The 22,154-nt window shown below is 45.1% G+C and overlaps 2 protein-coding genes across 11 annotated transcripts in view; both read right to left on the bottom strand.

The window, feature by feature from the left end:
• AGBL4 (AGBL carboxypeptidase 4) overlaps positions 1 to 22,154 on the bottom strand; it is a 1,484,537-nt gene that overhangs the window by 211,357 nt on the left and 1,251,026 nt on the right. The gene's annotated exons all lie outside the window — the stretch shown is intronic.
• Positions 1 to 22,154, bottom strand: part of BEND5 (BEN domain containing 5) — a 49,830-nt gene that overhangs the window by 2,595 nt on the left and 25,081 nt on the right. For 2 of the 3 annotated variants that reach the window (XM_055255119.2, XM_055255121.2), the window contains exons 4-6: positions 16,262 to 16,348; positions 12,869 to 13,017; positions 6,497 to 6,710 (exon numbers count right to left, since the gene is read on the bottom strand). In XM_055255119.2, coding sequence (XP_055111094.1) covers positions 6,497 to 6,710; positions 12,869 to 13,017; positions 16,262 to 16,348 — 450 coding nt within the window. The remainder of the gene's footprint in view (positions 1 to 6,496; positions 6,711 to 12,868; positions 13,018 to 16,261; positions 16,349 to 22,154) is intronic. The other variant, XM_055255120.2, reaches the window with a different exon arrangement.

The raw sequence follows: 22,154 nt of genomic DNA, 5'->3' as shown, positions 1-22,154 counted from the left end.
ACGAATCACAATCTAATAAAACCGTAACCACATTGTTTCCCCCCAACAGACTGGGACACTCAGGCATTCCCTCTCTACCCCAGGCCAGGAGAAAACAAACACCCATAGTGACTTTGTAGGAACCTGAACCAAATGAGGGAGACAAACTGTGATGAGAGCTGCTTAGAAGTTGAGATATTCGTATATCTGATTCCAACCCTAGATGCTGTGCAACCTCTAGGCGGGACTTCTCTGGGTCTCAGTTTCACTATCTATAAAAGTAGCACGTCAAACCAGAGAATCTAAGAAGATTCCCCCAGCTCGAAGTCTCTAATTGACTGCAAGGTAATAATGGCAGGTAAAGTGGCAAAGGAGACAGAAGGAGAAGGCAGGAGAGTGGGTGTGGTGGCCCTTGGAGCCCCTAGTATTAGTCAGGGAAGAGGTAGAAGGAGAAAGGTGCAAATGGAGGAAGGTTTTCAGAGAAGCCCCCATAGAATTTCAATCATTCTCATTTCCTGTGGGTAACAACACTGAACGAAAAGCTTCTCAGGTTGATTAAAACGCTTTCGTTAGACTGTAGATATTAATCACCTGCAGTTGCCGGGAATGTCTCCCTCTGCGAGGCAGCATTTGAGATTATTGCTTAATTAACAAGGTTTATAACAGTGCTAATGTGTCCTATTAAAAAAGTTATAAAAATTAGCCAGAACGCAATGCTGAGGCTCATTTAGAAAACTCAGACACTCCACAAAAGGTCATTTGACCTTAATAGGTTTAACTGTCATTCTGGAGCTTGTCTTTAGAGCAAGACTCTGCTTCAGCTCTCCTGCTTTTATCTTTCCAAAGCAGCGTCAATGTTTGCCCCATCCCTCTGCTATCGGGTAAGGAAATATTTTAAAATCAAAGAGAAGAAGAAATCCTCACCAACTCTGTGAGCATAAAGGCTTTTCTATTTTTTTATACGGCAAATGTGACTACATGTAATAAAATCAGACAAAATAAATACAAACAATCTCAATCCAGCAGACAGCTTGCATGGGAAGAACCAGCCAAATGCAATCTGGAATAGCTCAAATAATTAGGCCAAAAACAGTGGCTATATTGTGGGATAGGAGACAGACGTCAAACCCGCCTGTCTTTAGTAAAAAAAAAAAAAAAAATCAACATTACATTTCAGTAATACAAGAAACCTCTGGTGACAGCAGGTAGCCTGAAAGCCCAGTTCAGCTTGGCTGTCTCTAATCAGATGTACGGCCTTGGACAAGTGAATTTCCTTCTCATTCACATACAAGGCAAGCATTTATAGGCAATAAGGGTTAGACTAGGCAATAAGGGTTAGACAAGGCTCCGAGGAGGCAAAGATACAGTAAGAAGAGAAATGAGGTAGGCACTGGGTGCTCTAAGATGAATGACAGAAGCATCCACCCACCCTAAAAGGTCAGAGATGATTTCCTGAAGGAAGGCTCACCTAAGCAGATCTGGGTGGTAAGCAGCAGTTAGCCAGGCAAAGCAGCACAGATGGAAGGTAGGTAGTGGGACCTGTGTTCCAGGCATCCGGAAAAGTATCTGCAAATTCCCCAAGGTGACAGGGAACAAGGCTTGTTCAGGCAATACAGCAGTTCACCATGGTAATAACTTAAAGTTCAAGGGGAATACTGCTGAAAAATAACACAGGAGATACAGCCAGAAACCAGATTACAAAGGTGCTTCTATGGCATGTTTAGAAGCTTACCCTTCAGTAATGAACATTCTGAACAGGCTGTGACTGGGTGGTGGTCAAGGGACATCTGCTTTCTGAAGATTGCTCTGGTTACATAATGGAGAGAGGAGTCTGGAAGCTACCAGAGTAATGGAGGGGAGAAATAAGTGTGGGCTATGAGAAGGGCAGTAGCTATGGGGAGATGCAGATGGTTCTCTCCATATTTGGAAAAAGTAGAGAAACTTTAAAATGGCTTAGAAAATGGGGGAGTGGATCAGCAGTGGTTTAAGAGAGATTTGGGGCCAAACAGATGGGTAGTGAGGGATGTGGAGGAGTCAAGGATGAGGCCTGGGTGCCTGGCTGGTGGTACTATTCACCAAGACAGGGAACACAGAAGAGGCGAAGGCTTCACAGAGAAGGAGAGGAGGAAAGACAGAGAAGTGAGCAGTGCAGTTTTGCCAATGTCATGTGGACATCCGTGAAGAGATAACCAGTGGGCACTTTGATACATAGATCAAGAAATCAGAAGTGTGAATTGAGTCAAATACAGATTTTGGAATCATCATTCATTGAATCAACAAATATTTATTGAGTACTTACTATAGGCTAGCCCTGAACAAGATGCTCATAAAGTTTAATTCTAATGGAAGTGGGAGAAGAAAGAAAATTATCAAGTAAAAAAAGTAAATAGGAAATGCTATGCAGAGACTTGAAGTAGGGTGATGTGATAGACAGCAATGGAGAGGCTAGTTTAGACTGAGTGGCTGGGGAGGCCTCTCTCAGTGACAGGGAGGGAGGGCAGCAGATCAGGAGCAAGGGAGTAGCAACAGAAAGGACCTGGAGGAAGGCCTCCAGGGCTACAGCATGGTGGCAAATGGGAAGTGTGGTATAAGATGAGGTCAGAGGCATCCCAAAGGCAGATCACTAGGCCCAAAGGCAGATCATCTGTAACAGGTGAGGAGTACAGATTTCAACCCAGAGCCAAGGGCACACTGAAGGCAATGGGAACAATAGGAAGTGAGGAGAGAAGCTGAGGAATGCTTTGTAGGATTAGAGAGAAGATGGCTGGACACAGAGGAGAGGGCCCATCAAGGAGACTGTGAAACCAGAGAGATGGGAAGAAATCCCCAGCGTGCAGAACAGGTTTCTCAGTGAAGGAGGAATGATTGTGTCAAACAGTGCCAGGGAGAGTGTGAGAAACACACAAGGATTTAGTGACGAGGATGTCACTGGGGACCTTGGTGAAAACACAAGCAGAAGGCTGGGAGGGGAAGGCAAATGGCAAGGGCATTACCAGGGGACACACACAGTGGGTGTAGCTCGTCTTTCCAGGAGCCTGGATGTGAAAGAAGGGAGATATGATAGCAGCTGGGTGACAGTGCCCTTTAAGGAGGGTTTCTTTGCTTTTGTAAGAAATGAGTGATCAAATATATTTACACGATGCTGGGGAGGAACCAGTAGAGCAGGAGCATAACTGAAGGAACAAGGTACTTAGGAAGGCAGGCGGATTGAAATCCAGAGCCCAGATGGAGAGAATCACCAGCCCCAAATAAGGAACTCTTTTGGGACAGGAGGCAGGAAAATGGAAGACATAGTTAAGTCTGTAGGTGTGATGCTTCCAAACTGGAAATTCCTTTACTTTCCTCTGTGAAAGAAGAGACAAGGCCTATCTCTTTAATACATGTGAACTATCATATTTGGAAAAAGTAAAAAAATTAAAAAACGGCTTGGAAAATGAGGTAGTAGATCAGGGAGGGAAACTCAGACAACTTGGCAGATGATGCTGAGTCCCAGCTGGGGTTGAAGCTAAGGAGTGTGTAATGGCCCAAGCCACATACATGGCTGAGGTGTATTCTTCTACACTGCTGCACTGCTACAATCCTAGGCAGCTTTGACTATCTTAAGAGGTAAGATGGTTTCAGCTTAGTTTTCGGCTAAGAAATCTGAAACATGGAGAGAAAGTGATTTACAAGAAATCACACCAGATTTGGTCAGGGGATCAGCTTGTGGGTCTCAGTGTTTCTTCTGTTCAACCTTCGTTTACTGAGTGCCTACTATGTGCCAGACACTACATTTGGCAATGAGGCCACAGAGATGAATCAGATACAGTCCCCAGATCCCTGAGGGAGACACACAGCAGATGATTTTATACCATGTGATAATGGCAGGAGTAGACAGCTATCTGAAGGCACCCAGGACCTCCTGTGTCACGTTCCGATAAACACAGCGGAATTAGAGGTCGGTCACCTACCAGGCAGGGCAGGGCAGGGCAGGGCTGCATCCCCAGGATGGCCTTTTTCTCAGGGTGACCTCTCAAATCAGGCTTTACCATTTCAGACAGCAGCCAGATGGAAGGTTACCTCTGATTATCCAAAAATAAGCAGCTGCCTAAATCAATTAGTCCGGAGTCAGCCAGGCAAGGGAGGCAGCTATGTTATAGCAGAACAAGCCCCAGACCAGAGTCGGCGGGTGTGTGTTTGAATCTAGGCTCTGAAACCTTATAGCTTTGACCTCAGGCTGGTTGCTTACTCTATGCCCTGCCACCTTGAACTCCAAAATACACCCTACACTTGGGCATATTTCTCCACTTCCACTGCTGTGCCCTTAGTCTATGGCAGCAGCATCTCTCGCCAAGAGCACTGTCTCAGCTTTGTAACTCATCTCGCATGTGGTCGCTCCATGATTGGAAGACCTCCATTGCCCTTCGATTCCAGCAAATCCAAGCTGCTTACTGTGGCCTTCCCAGCCCTACAAGACGGGCTCTTGCCCACCTCCCTGACCTCACTCTTCCTTCTACATCCCAGCCACCTGGGGCTTCTTCACACCCGGAGCATGTCAGCCTTCATACCTGCTGCTTATTCTGCCTAATTTGCCACCCCTCAGACCATTATAAAGATGCTTCTTCCACATCCAGATTGCAGCTCAAATGTCACCTCCTCAAACAGACCTTCTCCAACTACCCCAGTGAATGCAGCCCTCTCTGTCCTACCACATCATATGAGCAAGCTCACAGTACCTGAAATTATCGAGCTTGTTCCTGGACATATTTGTTGTCTGCCCCCACAGTCTGCTGAAAACATATGTGTTGAGTGACTGAGTCTTACTTTCTTTATGAAGATATGGCAGACCTGGACACTAGTCAGTGGTTAGGAGCACAGATTCTGAAGACAGCCTGCTGGCTCGGGTTCCTGGCTCTCCTCCCACTAGCTGTATAACCTGGTCAAGTTACTTAACATTTCTGTGTCTCAGTTTCCTTGTCTGTAAAATAGGAATTATAATAGTAGCCAACAGTAGGGTTGTTATGAGGAAAATGAGTTAACATATATTAAAGTGTTTTTTAAAATAGAACCATTTAACAAAAACCCCCAAATCCCGAAACACAGTAAGTGCCTAAAATAATTAGCAACTACTTTATTCTCTTTGCTCCCTCTACACCATTGTCTGTCTCTATAGTTTGTGTTTTCTGTAGAGTAACTAGTTGTTTTTGTGTTTATCTTCCCTGTGAGACTATGAACTCCTTGCAGATGGAGGCTGTGTCTTACCCCTCTTTGTGTCCTCAATACCCATAGAGGGCCTGGCAAAGAATGGATGGATGGGCCGGGCGCGGTGGCTCACGCTTGTAATCCCAGCACTTTGGGAGGCCGAGGCGGGCGGATCACGAGGTCAGGAGATCGAGACCACGGTGAAACCCCGTCTCTACTAAAAAAATACAAAAAATTAGCCGGGCGCGGTGGCGGGCGCCTGTAGTCCCAGCTACTCGGAGGCTGAGGCAGGAGAATGGCGTGAACCCGGGAGGCGGAGCTTGCAGTGAGCCGAGATTGCGCCACTGCACTCCAGCCCGGGCGATAGAGCGAGACTCTGTCTCAAAAAAAAAAAAAAAAAAAAAAAAAGAATGGATGGATGGAGAGAGGGTGGGAGAGAGGGAGGAAAGAAAAAAGAGAGAGGAGAAAGAAGAGAGGAGGAAGGAGAGAAAGTAGAGGAAGGAGGAAAGGAAGGAAGGAAAAAGGAGGAAGGAGGAAGGAAGGAGGGAAGAAAGGAAGGAAGGAAGGAGGAAGAAAGGAGGGAAGAAAGGAAGGAAGGAAGGAGGAAGGAAGGAGGGAAGAAAGGAAAGAAGGAGGGAAGAAGGAAAACGGAAAGGAGGGAGGGAGGAAGAGAAAATTCCAGAGTCCAGGATACAGCCCTATCTTTAGGGAGACAAATGACTCCCTGTCTCTTTGCCTGCCCTCCATCCTCTCCCAAATACCAGAAAGGAAGCTGAATCTAGTGACTACCATCTGGTCTTCATCTCACTAACTGCTCCAGGCACAATGCTAGAACCACCAAGAACTGCGTCCCCTAGCCTTGACCTTTCCTGCTCTGGGTACACAGCAGTATTCCTTTCCCACCTCCATGCCTTTGTTCAAGATGCTTCTGCCTCCAGAAGAGCAATACCTCACCATACACATCTGTGTCTCCTAGTCTGCCGTATCCTTCAAGGCCCAGTTCAGTGACCCCCGTCCCCAGGAATTCTTCCCTGATTTTCCAGCTAAGGGTATCCTCCCCTCCTGAGAACTCCCTCAGCATGCCATCTGTCCCTTTCTCATGCTAATTCCTTGTGGAATATAATCATCCTTGTGTCCACAGCTCATCTGCCCTGGTAAATGTGAGCTCTTCTGGGGCACCTGGGTTACCCGCTTGGTGTCCCCGGGCTCAGCCCAGGGTCTGGGCTGACTTATGCAGAGGCTTCATAAGTCATCATTGAATTGAATTGTGCCTAACACATTCTCGACAGAGTAAAAGACAGAATCCCAGCCATTGTGTTTCCACTCAGTGACCTACCTCTGACGATGCTTAGTTTGTGAGGCGAGAGGGGTGGTTTAGGGACTGCATCTTTCTTTTTTTTTGTGGCGACTCCTGTGACGCTTCTGTTTTTCAGAACATCTGTTCCCCAAATCATAACTGCCAAGTTCTTCGTGTACTTGGAATCTCCTTGGGTTACTTGTAGCTGGTGCCATTTCTCCTCATCAACCCAAATCCCGCTTCCCAGATGGACCTGAGAGGAATAAGAACACCAGCACCTGTTTAGTCCGACAGGAGGGCAGTGGGAGGCTTCTCTTGCCCTTTAAAAAGCATTGCTGCACAACTGTAAGAGATTCATGTCATAAATATGAAAGTAACTCTCTTTAAGGGTAATCATAATAGCTATCATCTACTGAATACGTGTAGTGTGCCAGGCCTTATTCTAGTGCTTTATATTTGCTATCTCAAATCTTCATGGCAATTGTGGATAGAAGGCATTATAACACCACTTGCCTTTCAGATGGAAACACCGGTTCAGACAGGTGAGGTGACTTGCTGAACATCATTCAACTAGTAAGTGGCAGAGTTGAGATTCTACACTATACTTAGTTTATCACAAGGCTGCTCAGAGCCTGACCAAATCTCAGGACACACATGCTTAACTTCTTTCTGTGTTGCACTACGGAAAGACCCATCTTCCTTTAATGTGAACATTCTGGGACATATACCTTCCTAGTATGGTGGTTCTCAACCTTGGCTGCACACAGGGGTCACCTAGGGAGCTGTAAAAATCACCAGTGACAGCTGGGCATGGTGGCTCACGCCTGTAATCCCAGAACTTTGGGAGGCCAAGGTGGGCGGATCACGAGATCAGGAGATTGGGACCATCCTGGCTAACATGGTAAAACTCCGTCTCTACTAAAAATACAAAAAAATTAGCCAGGCGTGGTGGCATGCACCTGTAGTATCAGCTGCTTGGGAGGCTGAGGCAAGAGAATCGCTTGAACCCGGGAGGAAGAGGTTGCAGTGAGCCGAGATCGTGCCACTGCACTCCAGCCTGGGAGACAGAGCGAGACTCCGTCTCAAAAAAAAAAAAAAAGAAAAAGAAAAAAAGAAAAGAAAAAAAAAATCACCAGTTCCTGGGCCCCACTCCTAGAGATTCTGATTTATTTGGGCTGGGTGTGGCCTAAATAATTCCAATGTATGGCTAAGTGTGAAAACCTCTGCCAGCTCAAGTAAGGACAGCAGCTGCCCTGCCAATTGGAGTAGGGCTGTGCCAGTCCTTTCTCACCTCTGAGCTTCATTTCCCTACCTATGAAGTGATGGAGCTGGATTTCATCTCAAAGTTCCTTCTGGCTCAAAACACCTAGGATTTTAAACACGACCACAAGGTACCCAGTTTGATTCCGACGGCACAAAGAACAAAACACAATCTTATGCTCCCTATGAGTTTCAGTGCAGAGCCAATAAGACCCAGAATGTTCCAGCAATAAGCTACAAGATTTTAATTTGTTCTACTTTCTGCATCTTTAGTAAATCTAAAAAAAAAAGGAGTTTAAAATTTTGATCTCACAAGTCATTTACTAACATTAATCATTAAAAAAACAGTGTTCGCTTTGACATTGCCATTTACGTCGTGCTTCTGCTGAGTCTGTGAAGGGAGGAAATGGCCTCTGTGGGGACAGAGGGCGGCAGCTGCTAATGAGCTAAACTTTCTAAGGGGCACGAGAAGGACCTGCCAAAGGTCCTTGTTTTCAGAAAGCCTGCAGGTTGCTAATGTCACATGGTCAGAGACATCTCTGGAGAGGTCCCTGGTCTAAGAGACTGGATGCATACCCAACTAATGGCAGACCAGCAAGACCAATTGTTCAAAAAACAATTAAAGATGTTTCTACTACTGGAGCTTGGCTTGGGAAGGAAGGTGAATACACATAGTTAGGCAGTCAGGTCAGCCAGCAAAACTTCTTCCTTTACCAATTACTGAAATTTTCCAACCATCAAGAAGAAAAAAAATAGCAACGCAGCCCACCCATGAATGTAAGTCAACAATCTACCTGCACGTCTGACTTCACCTCCTTTTGCTCAAAAGATCAGTCAGACTGCTGCAGGCAATCAGATAACTAGATCCACCTGGCCTCTCTGTGCTGTAAACTTCAGTACTGCAAATCTGTTCATCCGCTCAGGAAAGATAAGCAGCCCTGGAGTGAGATGTACTACCTGGCTGCTGGCTAGGCAACATGGACACCAAGGTCAAGTGTGGCCTTTTCTCCGCAGTTCGAACTGCAGGTGGGCAGTCTGTGTGCCAGATTGGGCATGCTGGGGACAAGTTCCCCGCTGCTCCCTGCTGGACCCTGCATCACTTCCCTTGATGACACTTGAAGCCACCCACACAAGCTTCCTGAGGTAGGAGAAAAACAAGGAACTTTGAATTACATTAAATTCTGAATCAGAAAATCATTGAGATGGATGCCAACTTCAGATTTTTCAAAAATCTCTGCTTTTTTCCCCCACTGCTGGTCCTTGCTTTCCTGTGATCTTTTAATTTGTTACTCTTGAAAGGGAGATGAAAGTCCTTTTAGCCAATGTTCTACAAGAGAAAAGAGGTACTAGTATTTTTTGAGTACCTGGTTCACTGTACATGAACCAGGTATTGTACATTCAATGTATTTATTCCTCTTAACGACCTTAAGAGATGGAAATAGGTAGAAATTATTTTCCCATTTTACAGATGTAAACGGATTTAGAGGGACTACGTAACTTTTTGTAAGGTACACAATCAGTCAATTTTGGAATCAAGATTCAAACCCAGATCCTGAAGCTTCTGCTCTCCCTGTCTTCCTTGCTGCCACCAAGGTGGTACTGATGTAGATCAAAGACAGCAGACCTAACACATCAATGTTCAGTTAGTTTTCCTTTTGAGTTTTCTCTGTATCTGCCTAGCTACTTCCCACACCAGCTCCCAGTGCAGTTCACCACTGCAGACAGGGAAACCAGGAAAACAGCCACCGACTGGCCTTTGCCTCCAGTCCTTGCTCCCTTCAACCCGCCCATCCTATAATCATGACAGATTAAGTTCCCTAAAACACCGCCTTCCTTGTTTGACTAGATGACTTCTGCGGTCTTTCAACTGTGTTTTTAGGTAAATCCTCTGGAATTTTGAATGGCTCCCTGTTTCCTATCACATTTAATCCAACTTCCTCAGCCTGGCTTTGAAGACCCATTAGAATCCATTCTGTTTACTACTACTTCATTTCCCTACTATATTCATCCACATAGTCCATCTACACTACAAAATTCCTGAACTTGTTCATTTCCCGCTACTTCCAGTGTGCTGTAACATCAAGAGGATGGGCGCTGGAGCTGCCGGCCTGGGTGTAAATCTCAGCTATTCTACCTGTTTGCTGGTTAACTTGGGCCAGTCACTTTACCTTTCTGAGCCTTACTTTTCTCAGCTATACAGTCAGCAGATCAGTGCTACCTCAGAGTTGCTGAGAGGGTTAAATGAGAAAAGATGTGTAAAGTGTCAGGAGGACACAGCAACGGTTACATCCTTTACCCTCTTTCCCCTCCCCATGTTTCTGCTCCTGCCATTCTCTTGTCTGGGAATAAATGTTTTCCCTACGTTTTCTTAAGCCTGCTAATCTTTCAAGTCCCAGTCTAAAATTCAGGAAACACTCCTTAATTACTGCAGGGCTAAGTTCTATCCTTTCTGAATTTCTAGCCCACTTAGAGCCTTTGCCACCTGATTCAGTCCTTCACAGTACATGTCAGTGGGGAGGGTCAAGGCTTTGCCTCTTCTGCCCCCTACAAAGTGATAAGGGCTAGTCTGTATACAAAGCAGTAAGAAATGGATGGGCATGTTTAATGTCTTTATGGAACTGTTTTTCACTTCTGATGAGCTGCTGTTCCTTGGAGATGAAAATATTTTCTGACATTCACTCAAGTACAAGGCCAACTTTAGAACACAGAAAGAAATGGGCTTTGCTACGACCAATCACAGGTATAGGCCGGGGCATTTGCGACAAGGGCCCCTGAGGTTAGCAAGGCTCAAGGTCACCTGGAGCAATGCTCAGCTTTCAGGGATGTAGCAGAACAGACTGGTGAGAGTACTGGCCTGGGAACCAGGAGGTCTGGCTTTCAGTTCCTGCCTGCCTCTAACCTGTTATGTAATTATAGAGGAGTCCCTTCTCTGGATATGTTTCCCTATCCATACTATGTATAAATTAGGTTATTTAAAATTTAATGGTCTTTGCAGCTTTATGATTCAATGAGTTTTTGAAATAAAACACAATGCACTTTACCCAAATCAGAAATTTGTGTGGCAAGCCTGATTCATGCAAACCACAGTATACTATTTGACCAAAGCGTTAGTGTTATGTGTTAAAGGAGGTTATTAAAAATATGGCATCTGGTAGGATGGAACTCGATCAAAATATATTTATGTGAAAAGTTTTATAGGACAAAAATCATTTCCTACTAGGAAATGTATCCCATTCCAGTGCTCTAAGCCTTGCGGAGATTAAGGCCTCTGATCGTGCAGACAGAAGGAAGGGTCAGACAAGACAGCAGAGCCAAGAACAGTGAGGGCTACTTCTGGGATGTGGGAGATGCTGTTCTGGGAAGCTGCCATCATTTCCAGTGTGTCCACTTCCTTTCCTCTGCATTTAAAACTCTCTCTGCCTGATTACCAATTAGGTGCAAAGAAAAACCAGGTTAGTCTTATAGCAACATGCTGGCAAAAACCAATGAAAAAACAAAATAGGCATTTTCAAGATTTGCTGTTCAACTCACGTGTAAAAATATTAAATGAGGTTTGAGAGACTCATTTTCTAGGGGAAGAATGCTATCTTTGCAAAACAGGCCCCCTATAATGCTCTGAAACTATCCATCAGCCTTCAAGGCAAGGGAGAAATAGATTTCTCTTCAAGCTACTTCAAGAAAAACTCTCTAGTCACTCCACAACGTGTTCAGGACTAAAAAGAAATCAACAAACATAGCACAGTCCTATCTTTTATCTTTGATTGGGGAAGGTTCACCAAACTTAGATACACAGTTTGAAACAGAAAGGCCTTTGGAGAGCATCAATCCAATCCCATCTTTCAGAGACAAGGATGCTGAGACCCAGAGAAGTGAAGGACCTTTGCAAGGTCACACAGGTAGGACAGATGTAGAGCTACGCTAAGAACTCAGGCTCCAGGCTGCCGACTTCCAACTTGTCATGCCACCTCTCCTCTGCAAAGCTGACGTTTCAAGCCTGTTGAAGGCAGCAAGGCAAGGCAGAATGGGCCTGTGGCCTGGCCCATCAGCTTTGCCTCTGCAGGGGAGGAGGCGCTCAGTGGGAGATGCGGGGAATGACAGTACGTCCAAGAGAGCCCTGAAAACTAATACGTTTCATTTCCTCAGCTTGACAATATTTGCTTTGGCTCAGGTTGGCCAGTTGCAGAGACATATCTGGACAAACCCAAATAAAACAAATTTTTCTTTCTCATCAACCTAACAGAGAATGATACTAAATAAACAGAGACCTTTTGAAGCATGAAGCAAGAAAAATGAACCAACACATGACGCGTTAAGGAGAATGAGAGGCGATGTCTGTAATGCATGCCACGGTGGCAGAGAATATAATGCCAAAACTGAATTTCTCCAGTGCCTACACAAAGGGCTCTGATAAACTTCTTCAAAGATCAATTCAATTGAATGTTAGAAGAATGTCAGAAACATTTCCTCCCCTGCCCTGCTGGTATATCATCATGTGACTTTAAGATTTTTTAAAAGCGATTCCATTACTAATAATCTTAAGTTTTTGTTCATGATTTGTTTTCAAGGTCATATAAATAATGCTGAGGAGTTCTCTGTGGTCCTAGGACTGTGGGCTAACCACTGCTGCATATATAGCTTGAAGGAAGCTTGGGGATAAGGGAATATGTCTTGTTCTTCCCTGTATTCCTGTTATCTAGCACAGGGCTTAGAACATACAGATACTTTCTAAGTGGTGAATGAATACAAATTGAGTTGTTATCTGTAAATCAGATACTTCATTTCCAGTTCACCTGATAAATTTTAGGCATCTGGTTACATAGGAAGGTGGGACAAGTTTCATCAAACTATCATGGGAATTAAGAAATATCTTTCTCACTAGTAAGCTATTTTAAAATGTCAATTTACTTTTACAGTTACTTTGGCTCAATAGTTTCAAAAAAAAGAAAGAAAGAAAAAAAAAGGAAGAAGGAAGAGAAAACGCCCCAGCAAAGCTACGCTTCTTATAATATACAAATTCCAGAAACAGTCATTCAGGGCTAGGACAGGAGGCCAACCAGTCAAGCTGTGATTTGGAAAGCTCCCACCACACTCTCCACCTTTACTCTGACTAACAAACACTTGCGGGAATGGATATTGAGCTTAAAACACTACCTTGCCATTGTCTAGGATATACTTGTCCATGACAGGCGCAGGAGCAGGGTAATAGGACGACGTATTTGCTTCCTCACTGAAAGTGCTCCGTAACTCCGGCTCGGGCTCGAGACATTCTGACTTTACTTTTTCCAGATCAATGGCGGGACCTAGGCAGTTAAGAAAAGAAATCTGTCTAGAACTCCAAGGAAAATAAAAGGCAAATATTTTTAACTAGGCATCTATCAGCACACAGTGGCACAAAAAATATGCTAGCTTATTTTTGTCCATTGAACTACACTTAAACCCAGACTCGAAAATAATATGAGGTATGAATGTCACAAGGGAAAAGGTGGAAAACTGGAAGACGAGTGGACTAGACTCTAATCAAGTTTGAATGAAGAGCACTCTTCCACGGTGTCATTGTCTAAATGGAAAGGCAGGGATTCAACTTCCTGCACAGGAAAGAGGTTCTGTTACGACTGGGTTGGAGGAGAAGGGGTGGCAATTACTGAAATATGCAAATCGTGTATTCGCCAAAATCCTCACCTCAGTATCTTACAGTGGAGAAGGCCGTAACAGAAGAAGGGAGCTTAGGAAAGCGTGGGCAAAAACGTGAAGGCCTCCCCTCTCCAAGACCTAGTATCTAGACAGGCGCATTTGAACCAAGAAATTAAAACACAATACACATTAAGCCCCTGATTGCCTGATCTAGCAGCTACTCTGATTTTTATTTTAATGCAATCAACACAAATTACATGCAGTTTAAACAGCAAAAAGGAAGCTAGATAAATGGTGATAGTTTCTAAAGGGGTTATTTTTTCTCCATTAGCTTTTAAAAATGGACTGTTTTATAAAATCACCTATTGTGTGTTGATTACTTAAGGGCAGAGAAACAGGATGAAACTGGGTAAATAAGGCCAAATGACTTGATTAACTTTTGTGGGAGAACAACTTCAAAGGCCAACGTAATTTAACATGCTGGAAATTCTCCCCATGCAAACATTTCAGGAGTTGACTGAGATCAGAGATGTGGCTACTGCCACAGCAGCTTCCTCTGTCTGTGCATGTTAACTTAGGTAACAGATGAACTCACAGACCAGCCTTCTCTTATCCTAGCCATGTGGACAACTGGGTACAAAGCTCTTTATATATTAAAGCCTTTTGTAGCAATCTGCTTGCAACTCTGGGTTCAGTTAACAGATCCTAGACTTTGGTTGGTGGCAGTGAAGGTCCTGGTGAATTTGTTACTAAAATTCTTCATGATACAGCTTCCCATGAGAGAATCTCAATCCTGAGTTGCTGGCAGCTGCTAACTGAAAGACGAAATCTCTGTAGTATCATAAGATTTAAGAAAGAAACTTGCACAAAGCTGAATGCAAGATGGTTGGGGAGCAGAATAGTGCAAATAAAAGAGCTCGACTCATCCTGGTAGAGATTGCAGGTCCCATTCCTGGCTATGCTATATTTTAATTGTGTGACCACAGGTGAGTAAATTACAGATACAGAAGTTGGCAGAGCGAAGGACCAATAGCATCATAATCATTCTGACAGCACCTCCCAATAAGAGGTGCAGGACCTATTCAAGGGCTGGGCCTAGGTCATATTCTTTGCTTTGTCCCCAGCACCTGGCGCTGAGTAGCACTCCCTAAATGTTTGCTAATAAAACAATGACAACAATGAATGAGTAATTCTAAAGTTTCAGAAGCAAATACCAAAGTTTCTTCTCTCTGTGTGGGATCACAGGTTAAAATTTTGAGACACAAACCAATTCAAGTGGAGCATTTGATCTTTTCTCAGAGCTGGGAAGAGGTAATTACTTAAATTTCCCCTAAAGCACATGACCGAGTTGGTGTGTGAAGTCTCTTCTAGGTCTGACCTTCAGCCAACAGAAAAAAAATAATAGGCTGAAAACAGGAGGTCCATGAAAGCCACTCACTCACAGTCATCTTTAGCAAGAACACGTCTTTCCTCCAAAGCCTCCTTTTCCTTCCGTGAGAGGCTGGACAACAGAATGAATCCAGTACGGCCCTAATTTCAGTTGATTCTCTCCCATCCATCTCTATAAAGGCCGTCAAAGGGATCTTCCACATGACCCTGTCTTTCCTTGCTTAGGCTGCCCACTACTCTCAAAATTAAGTCCCACACCACAGCCTCCATAAGGCCCAGAACAACCAGCCTCCTCTCTACCTCTAGGGTTCATTTCTTGCCCCCCACCAATATTCACCTCTGCTCAGGTACTCCAAATGCTACGTTGTTCCAGGCCTCTGTGCTGTTGTCTTGGCCTTGAACACTACCTCATCTGTCTGCCAAGCGCCCAGTTAGACTTTCGGACATAGCTCAGGTGTCTCCTTCGTGAGGCTTGACTGTCATCACTCCCAGGTAGGGGGGTCTCTACATTGTGACTACTTGTAGCAAGTTATGTTTGCAATCATCTGCCTGTCGGTTTTCAACATTAGACTATGAAGCTCTTCAAGAGCAAAGTTTTACTCCCTTTAGCATCTTGGAGCCTAGGGAAGTGCCTGGCACATGGCAGGCTCTTAGTAAATTCTTCATGACATGAGAGGGGAGGAAGAGAGGGACTTTAATGGGCTGGGACAAAGATTCTGAAGTAAAGTCCTGCTGCTGAGTAGGGGTGCTTGAGGGTACAGGCATGGACAGGTGGGAAGCTGTTTTGAATGTCTGTAATCTTTCTTGGAGTCCGAGAAGTAGAAATCAGGGCTGTTAAGTTGAAATCAGAAGCATCTAGTTAGAATGGACAATTCAGATGGCACAGTTACAGACAAAGGGCTCTGCTATCACACTGTCTACAGAGGGACAGCTAAGGGACATCAGAGGGAGCAGGGGTTGAGAGAATCACCTCTCTGGCTCCATCCTGTTGGTCCCCTCCCACAGTCAGACTCCATTCTAGGCAAAGTGGCTGGCCGAACCCTCTCCACACATACGCCATTCTTTCCTGCCTCCTACTCTTTGCTTATGCCATTCCTTTTGTCCAGAACATTCTACCCCTACAGATGTCCACCTATACAAACTCCACCAGTGATGCAAGGCCTGACTCAAATGCCATCTCTCCAATGAGGCTGCTCTATCCCTTCAAAGACTGGTAAATAATTATCTCTAGCCCTTGGCTTGGGATTTGGAGACAGAGCTCCAAATACTGGGTTTAAGTACTGGGTTTGCCACTTACTGTTTAGTTGACTTGTGATCTTCCTTGGGTAGCAGAGCTTCCTTTGGACTCTCCCCACCCGTCTGCCCCTACTCTACCATAATAGTCAGATGTACTTGTTCGTCTCTGTATCTATCTCCCCTACTAAAGGAGGAGGGGGCAGCCAAAAGCTGTGTCTTTTTATGTCAGAGAGGAGGCTTGAGGGCAGCCAAGGACCGTGTCTTTTTATGTCAGAGACCAGGGCTCACCTGGCACAGTGCTTGATTCACATTCTATCCTCAAGAGATAACGTACACATAAATAATTGCTTAACCTCTCTGATCTTGTTGTGTCACCTGAAAGGAGGAAAAATAGCAGTGACTTGGTAAGACTGAGGATTAAATCAGATAACTATATATATTCATATATTTATACGAAACAATGATTTCAGAGTCTGGTACAGAGTGGGTTTTTTGGTAAATAGTCGTTCACTCCCTCTCCACCCACTCCCACACAAGTTACACTTGTGCGCTAAAGTTCGTCTCTACTAAACCATAGGTTCTGTGAAACAGAAGCCCTGCTGTTCTGCTTTTGCCCCTAGTGCTTAGCACAGGCCCAGCACACAGCAGGTCCTTGTACTCCACAGCCCACCCACACTCCTCAAGGCTCACGATGGTCCCCTCAAGGCTCACAATGGTCTCCTAAGGGACTGATAGACTTCTGTCAAATATTGAAGCTACTATACTGAGATCTTGGCTCTCAAGAAAAACTATTTTCTACATTTCTCAGTCAGCAACATTTGCTTAACACCTGGCAAAAGCTCTCCGCAACAGCCTCCTCCTTCCAGGACACTGTCTACAGAAGGTCAGCTTGAAAAGCCAACCAAAGGTACATCTTAAAAGGGAATGTTCAGGAGACCTGGGTGTGAATCCCAGCTCATGACTTTAAAGTCAGGTCATCTTACCCTCTCTGCAACTCAGCATTCCTACCTGCAAAATGGGGATTACCAAAAGCCACCATGCAGGCTGCTGACGCCTCTGGAAGAGCCTAGCACTGAGGCAGGCACAGAACAGACAGAAGCTGGCAAAACGGCAGATGAATGAAGGAATGAATCAATCAATAGAGCGCAATGTTTAGCATTACAGGATCAGAAATAAAAGGAACAAAAGAGCATGTGTTTTCTTCGGGGAGAGCAGGGAGGGCCCCTAGTGCTTTTAATTTAAGAGGGGGGAAAATCACTTCATTGCAAATTTTAGTCGGCTTCACTACCCATGTTGGCAATTTACATCTCATTACAACAAATGCTTCAGATTGCTGTTTTGCTTTTAAAAAATTTCTGAGGCATTGTTCTCCTTCAAACACATGTGACCAAATTAGCCACAATAATAAGCACTTGCGTTAAGAGACAGCATTGTACAATCTGGCGCAGATATTTTAGGTAACAAAAGAACTTTTTTCACTTTGTGGGAAGAGTAGGAATTTTTTTTTAAAAAAGGGCTTTGATCCATTTGCATTCCGATATTGACACACACTTGAAGTTTATTTTGGGGAAAATATACCCTCCATGGAAAGAAAACTCTCAGCTGGGTAAAGGAAGGTTTTAAAAAGTATGAAAGGTAGTACTTGTCTTTTCATTCATTTATTCATGAACCCATTCATCACACAACCCCTGACTGCATATCAAGATCTAGGCTCTGCAAGAGGCACTGGGGATCCAGAGACAAAGTATGTTCCTGTTCTGGGGAAGTTCAGATTTAACATGTGAAACACTATTATATAGCATACAAATAACTCTGATTTAACGGATGAGCAATAGATTTAGTGTTAGAAAAACCTGGTAAAGATCCTGGTTCTGTTATTTACTTCATCTCTTTAAGCCCTACTGGCTTTTTCCCTAAAATGGAAAGCATGACACACAGTTAGGGTCTTTGTAAGTGTTTGCTGGGGCAACGAATACATGAAATTACACATTTTCTATTCTTGCTATATCGTAAACTGGACTAATGCTGTTCTTTCTGATTAACACAAATGTTTATGTTTGTGTGACTTCTGGGTTTAGAAATCACCTATTTGTTCAAACATGTATGTGTTTGTACACTAAATGTCATTTCTGATTTCAGCTGAAATAGAAAGGTTAATAATATTAGATTCTTTTTTCTTTCTTTTTTTAGAAAAAAGGACTAAATCCTTTTACTTCTATAAATAAATAGGAAGTTTCTCTGTTACAAGTACCATCCTATTTTCTTCATAAATGCAAAGTAAATCAAGTCAAAATTCTTAAATGCATACAGAACCTCTGCTGTGGCACAGGGAGTACTAGATTTGGCAGAATCGAGATGATTTTACTGTCGAGAAGTACCTGGGCATGGGAACAGCTTCATAACAATGAAGGAGTTAAACAAAGGCCTTGGAAAGAGACTAGGGAAGATGCCTCCGGAGCTGGGTAGGAGGATCCCCTTCTGTGGACCTTCTCAGACCCTCTCACAAATCATCAGCTGCTCTCACCTGCTGCTGTAGCTGTGCCTCTGTTTCTTGGCTCCATTAGGCTTCCAGTGAAAGCAGAGACAAATCTGGTTTCATTCCTTTGGTGAGAATCTACTAAGTACCTCCTCAGTGCCAGCCCTGGGCTAGGTGGAACTGAGTGCTTCACAGTCCGGCAGTGGAAAGAGACAGGCAGCAGACTACCACCAGCCATGTGGCTAACAAGCATTAGGAAAAAAACTGGGGCAGAAGCAAAGGAGGGGGTGCTGCCTCTGGAGGAGACTGGGAAATCTTCCTAAGGATGGTCACCAACTTCTGTGTTGGGGCTTGGAGGATGAGAGGAGCTTGTTGGGTGTGTGACCCTAGGGTGGGGTAGTTCTCATAAGATGAAGGCAAGTGGCACAGACCATAGGCTCACTGTGCACAAAGGGTGCAATGTGATGATCTGCATGAATTTGGGGAGGGGGAGATCACTGCTGGTTAAGGGGTCCTAGAAGGCTTCAGCAAAGTGGTGATCTCTGACTGGGGCTTTGATGGATGGGCGACGTCTTGGGGAGGTGGGGGAGTAGTGAGGCCAGGGTTCTTCAGGCCCTCTCTCTCTCCATTTTCTGAGTGCCTTCTGCGAGTGAGGGCAGGAGCAGGCTTTGTTGGGCAGAGGCAGGAGAAAAAAATTCTAGCATGAATCCCGGATTAGGTGAGATCCCAGCAGCTCACACAGATGCCTCCACAGTGGGGCCACACCCTTGGGGAATCTGAACCACAGGGCAGCAGAGTTGAAATGGATCCGAGAGAGCCCCCTTTCCAAGGGGGAGAAGCCCACCCAGGAAGAAAGCGGTGAAATAAGCAGGCCCAGGTCCCCAGTCTTGGGGGTCAAGGTTCTCCCTGACTTTGAGGAATTGCAGATGCCCATTTCAAATGACATATTTGAGAAGGAAAGGTGGCTGATACTTTGTTAAGTATCTTATATCAAATGTATCTCTCTTTTTTTCTCTCTGTAGCATTTTTCAGCCCACTGTCACGTGATTGTTTGTTTAACATCTCCCTGACTAGAATATAAACACTGAGGGGACGTTTCTGCTATATCCCCAGCACCTGGTGCAATGTCCTTCATACAGAATACTCACTAAACACGAGTTTAGTGAAAGAAGTTAATCCTTATGGTGGTCCTACAAAATCGATCTTATTATCTCTGTAAAGACTCAGAGCAGTAAAGTAACTTGCCAGAAGTCACATAGGTGGTGAGTGCTCAAATTCAGGGTTGTCAGATTCCAAAGACAGCTCTTTCCACTACCCTACCCCTCCTCAGTGAACTGTACTTTTCAGAGCTTCTTGCCTAATGCTCACTCTGTGGGACCCTCAGCTCATCTCTGACATTCCTGGGGGGTCTGTGAAAAGCTCCACAATCATGAGGGGTGCGGTGGAAGGGGAATAGGGTGTCACCTCTAGAAACTCTGAACTTATCTTCTGGTGGCCAGGGAAGACTGGACTGGTTCTTCATCTGTGGTTCTTCTACTTCCCTCCTGCCCAACTACTTGCGCCCAGAGAGTATCCAAATGGCAGGGCATGTGCAGAATGTCCTGTCAAAGAAGCACTGAAGGCCCACACACGTATTCAATGCATGTAAAATGGGCCACAGTTGGCTGGGTTGGGGGGCTAAGGAGTTGTGGTGGGAATAAGTGAGGTGGGCAGCATAAGGGCTGCTCCCAGTTTCCTGAGGGACCACTGTGGGCACAGTGAGTGCCTAAGGGTAGGAGTTATGAGGAGGCAAAGTTTGATCACGTGGTGGATGTCTGCCCAACAAATCAATCCATGATCCTGACCTCTGCTGATACTCCCTTCAGGCCATGAGCCCTTCCAGAGTAGGGACCATATGGGATTCATCTTTGCTAAATGGCTGTTGATTGATTCGCCTGGCTCAGAGGAAAATAGCAACTCAGGAGTTGGAGGACTGCACCCCAGGCCACTCCAATGGGGAAGTGCCCCCACGAACCACCTGCAGGAGGGGCTGGGGTAGTTCTGCTTGCTCTCATCTATGTCTGCAACCTCGTCTCTTCCTGCTACCCAGCCCTTCACAGTGCCGTCCAACCAGAACTACTTGCAGTTCCTTGAATAAGCCAGCCTCTCTTACAACTCTAAACCTTTGTTTAGGCTCTCCTGTTGCCTGAGATAGTTCCTTAACTTGGGGCCTCCTCCAGCCACCCACAACTCTCCTACCCCAGCCATGTAAGGAGCTCTCTTTTGTATCCTTTCCCAACATCCTGAGAGCTCAGGACCAAAGTAAAGCTCACCCTGCATCCCAACTGTCCGCTGTTGAGACTGTGACTTCTTTAAGGTAGCAAGGGGGGCTTAACAATTTGATTTCTCTGTGCCTAGCACAGGGCTTGGAACAGAGGAAGGATCCAACAATGTTCCCTGCACAAAAACATTTCCCTACAGTCAGAGCTATCCAATAATGGGATAGGCTGCACTGGAAGGCAGTGAGTGAGCTTCTTGTCTCTAGGGGAATGTTACTGGAGGCTGGGTGACTGCATGGCAGGGAGACTACAGAAAGCTTCTTGTCCTGTATAGGAGGCTAGACGAGGTGAGCTCTGGGGTTCCTTATAGGACTAAGGTCCTAGGACTCTAAGAATTACCGCCCACACTCAGAATGCCCCCTGGAGCAGCAAGGGAGGGTATGGCCAGCCTCTGGGACCTGCTGAATCCTGGCATGCAAACAAACATCCATCCATGTTGGCTGAACACAAACCTTCCACTGCTTCATGATACAGCGCTCATGAAATCCTATATATTCTGATTCCACATGGCACAGATATGTCCTTTCCCCTCTCTGGGCCTCAGTTGTCCATCTATAAGATAGGGGTGAAAGGTTGAACTGGGTTCTCTCTAAAGAGACAATTTCTAAGAAAACTCCAGGAATTATCCGATTGGTATCTTGAGGCCATTTTGCCTGGTCAGGCTGAAACCATGAAGACATGGTGGGCTTTTAAATTAAGCAGGAAATATTCTTCTAACAGCTCAAGGGTCCTGCAGTCACAGAATGCACTGCAGTACTGGATGGTCTAATGGCCAACAATGAAGGCCTAATCAGGAGGCAGGCAAAAGGGACGGTGCCACAGGAGCACATGGCTGAGGGACTCTGTGATCAGACTGCCTGATGCACAGAGGGGAGATCTGCCTGATGCAGAGCAAGAGGGGCCTCAGTTTTGAAACCTGGTTCTACCCTTTCCTGGGTGTGTGGCCTCAGGCAAGTTACCTAATCTCTCTGAGCCTGTTTTATCCACTGCTGAGGTTGTTTTATATATGGAAAGTATTTAGCGTCTGGCCCAAAGCAGGTATTCCTAGAAACCAGGCTTTGCCTGTAATGAACACTTTCCCACCTCCATTTCCTGACTGGCACATCCAAAAAAAACACAAGCTTGTCACATGGCAATATGGAAGGCAAAACCCTGCTCTAATGGAGAAACACACTCCTATTCTGACAATGGGGAAAAGCCTAACAACTTCCTCTGGATGTTCTAAATACCGAGGCAGTTGTTAGAAAAGGGACAGCCCGGAGTTGTCCTTCAACCCCATCCCCACTGCCCCCAGGAAAACGGAGTCTAGGGAGAGAGGGGAAGGGGGGTCCTGAATTGTTCCGCCACCCTGAAATCAACTTTTAAAACAATCTGGGATTATTTTAAA

Source organism: Symphalangus syndactylus, chromosome 12 (genome assembly GCF_028878055.3).
Source record: "Symphalangus syndactylus isolate Jambi chromosome 12, NHGRI_mSymSyn1-v2.1_pri, whole genome shotgun sequence".
NCBI lineage: Eukaryota > Metazoa > Chordata > Mammalia > Primates > Hylobatidae > Symphalangus > Symphalangus syndactylus.
This window is presented reverse-complemented; position numbering and strand designations above follow the sequence as displayed.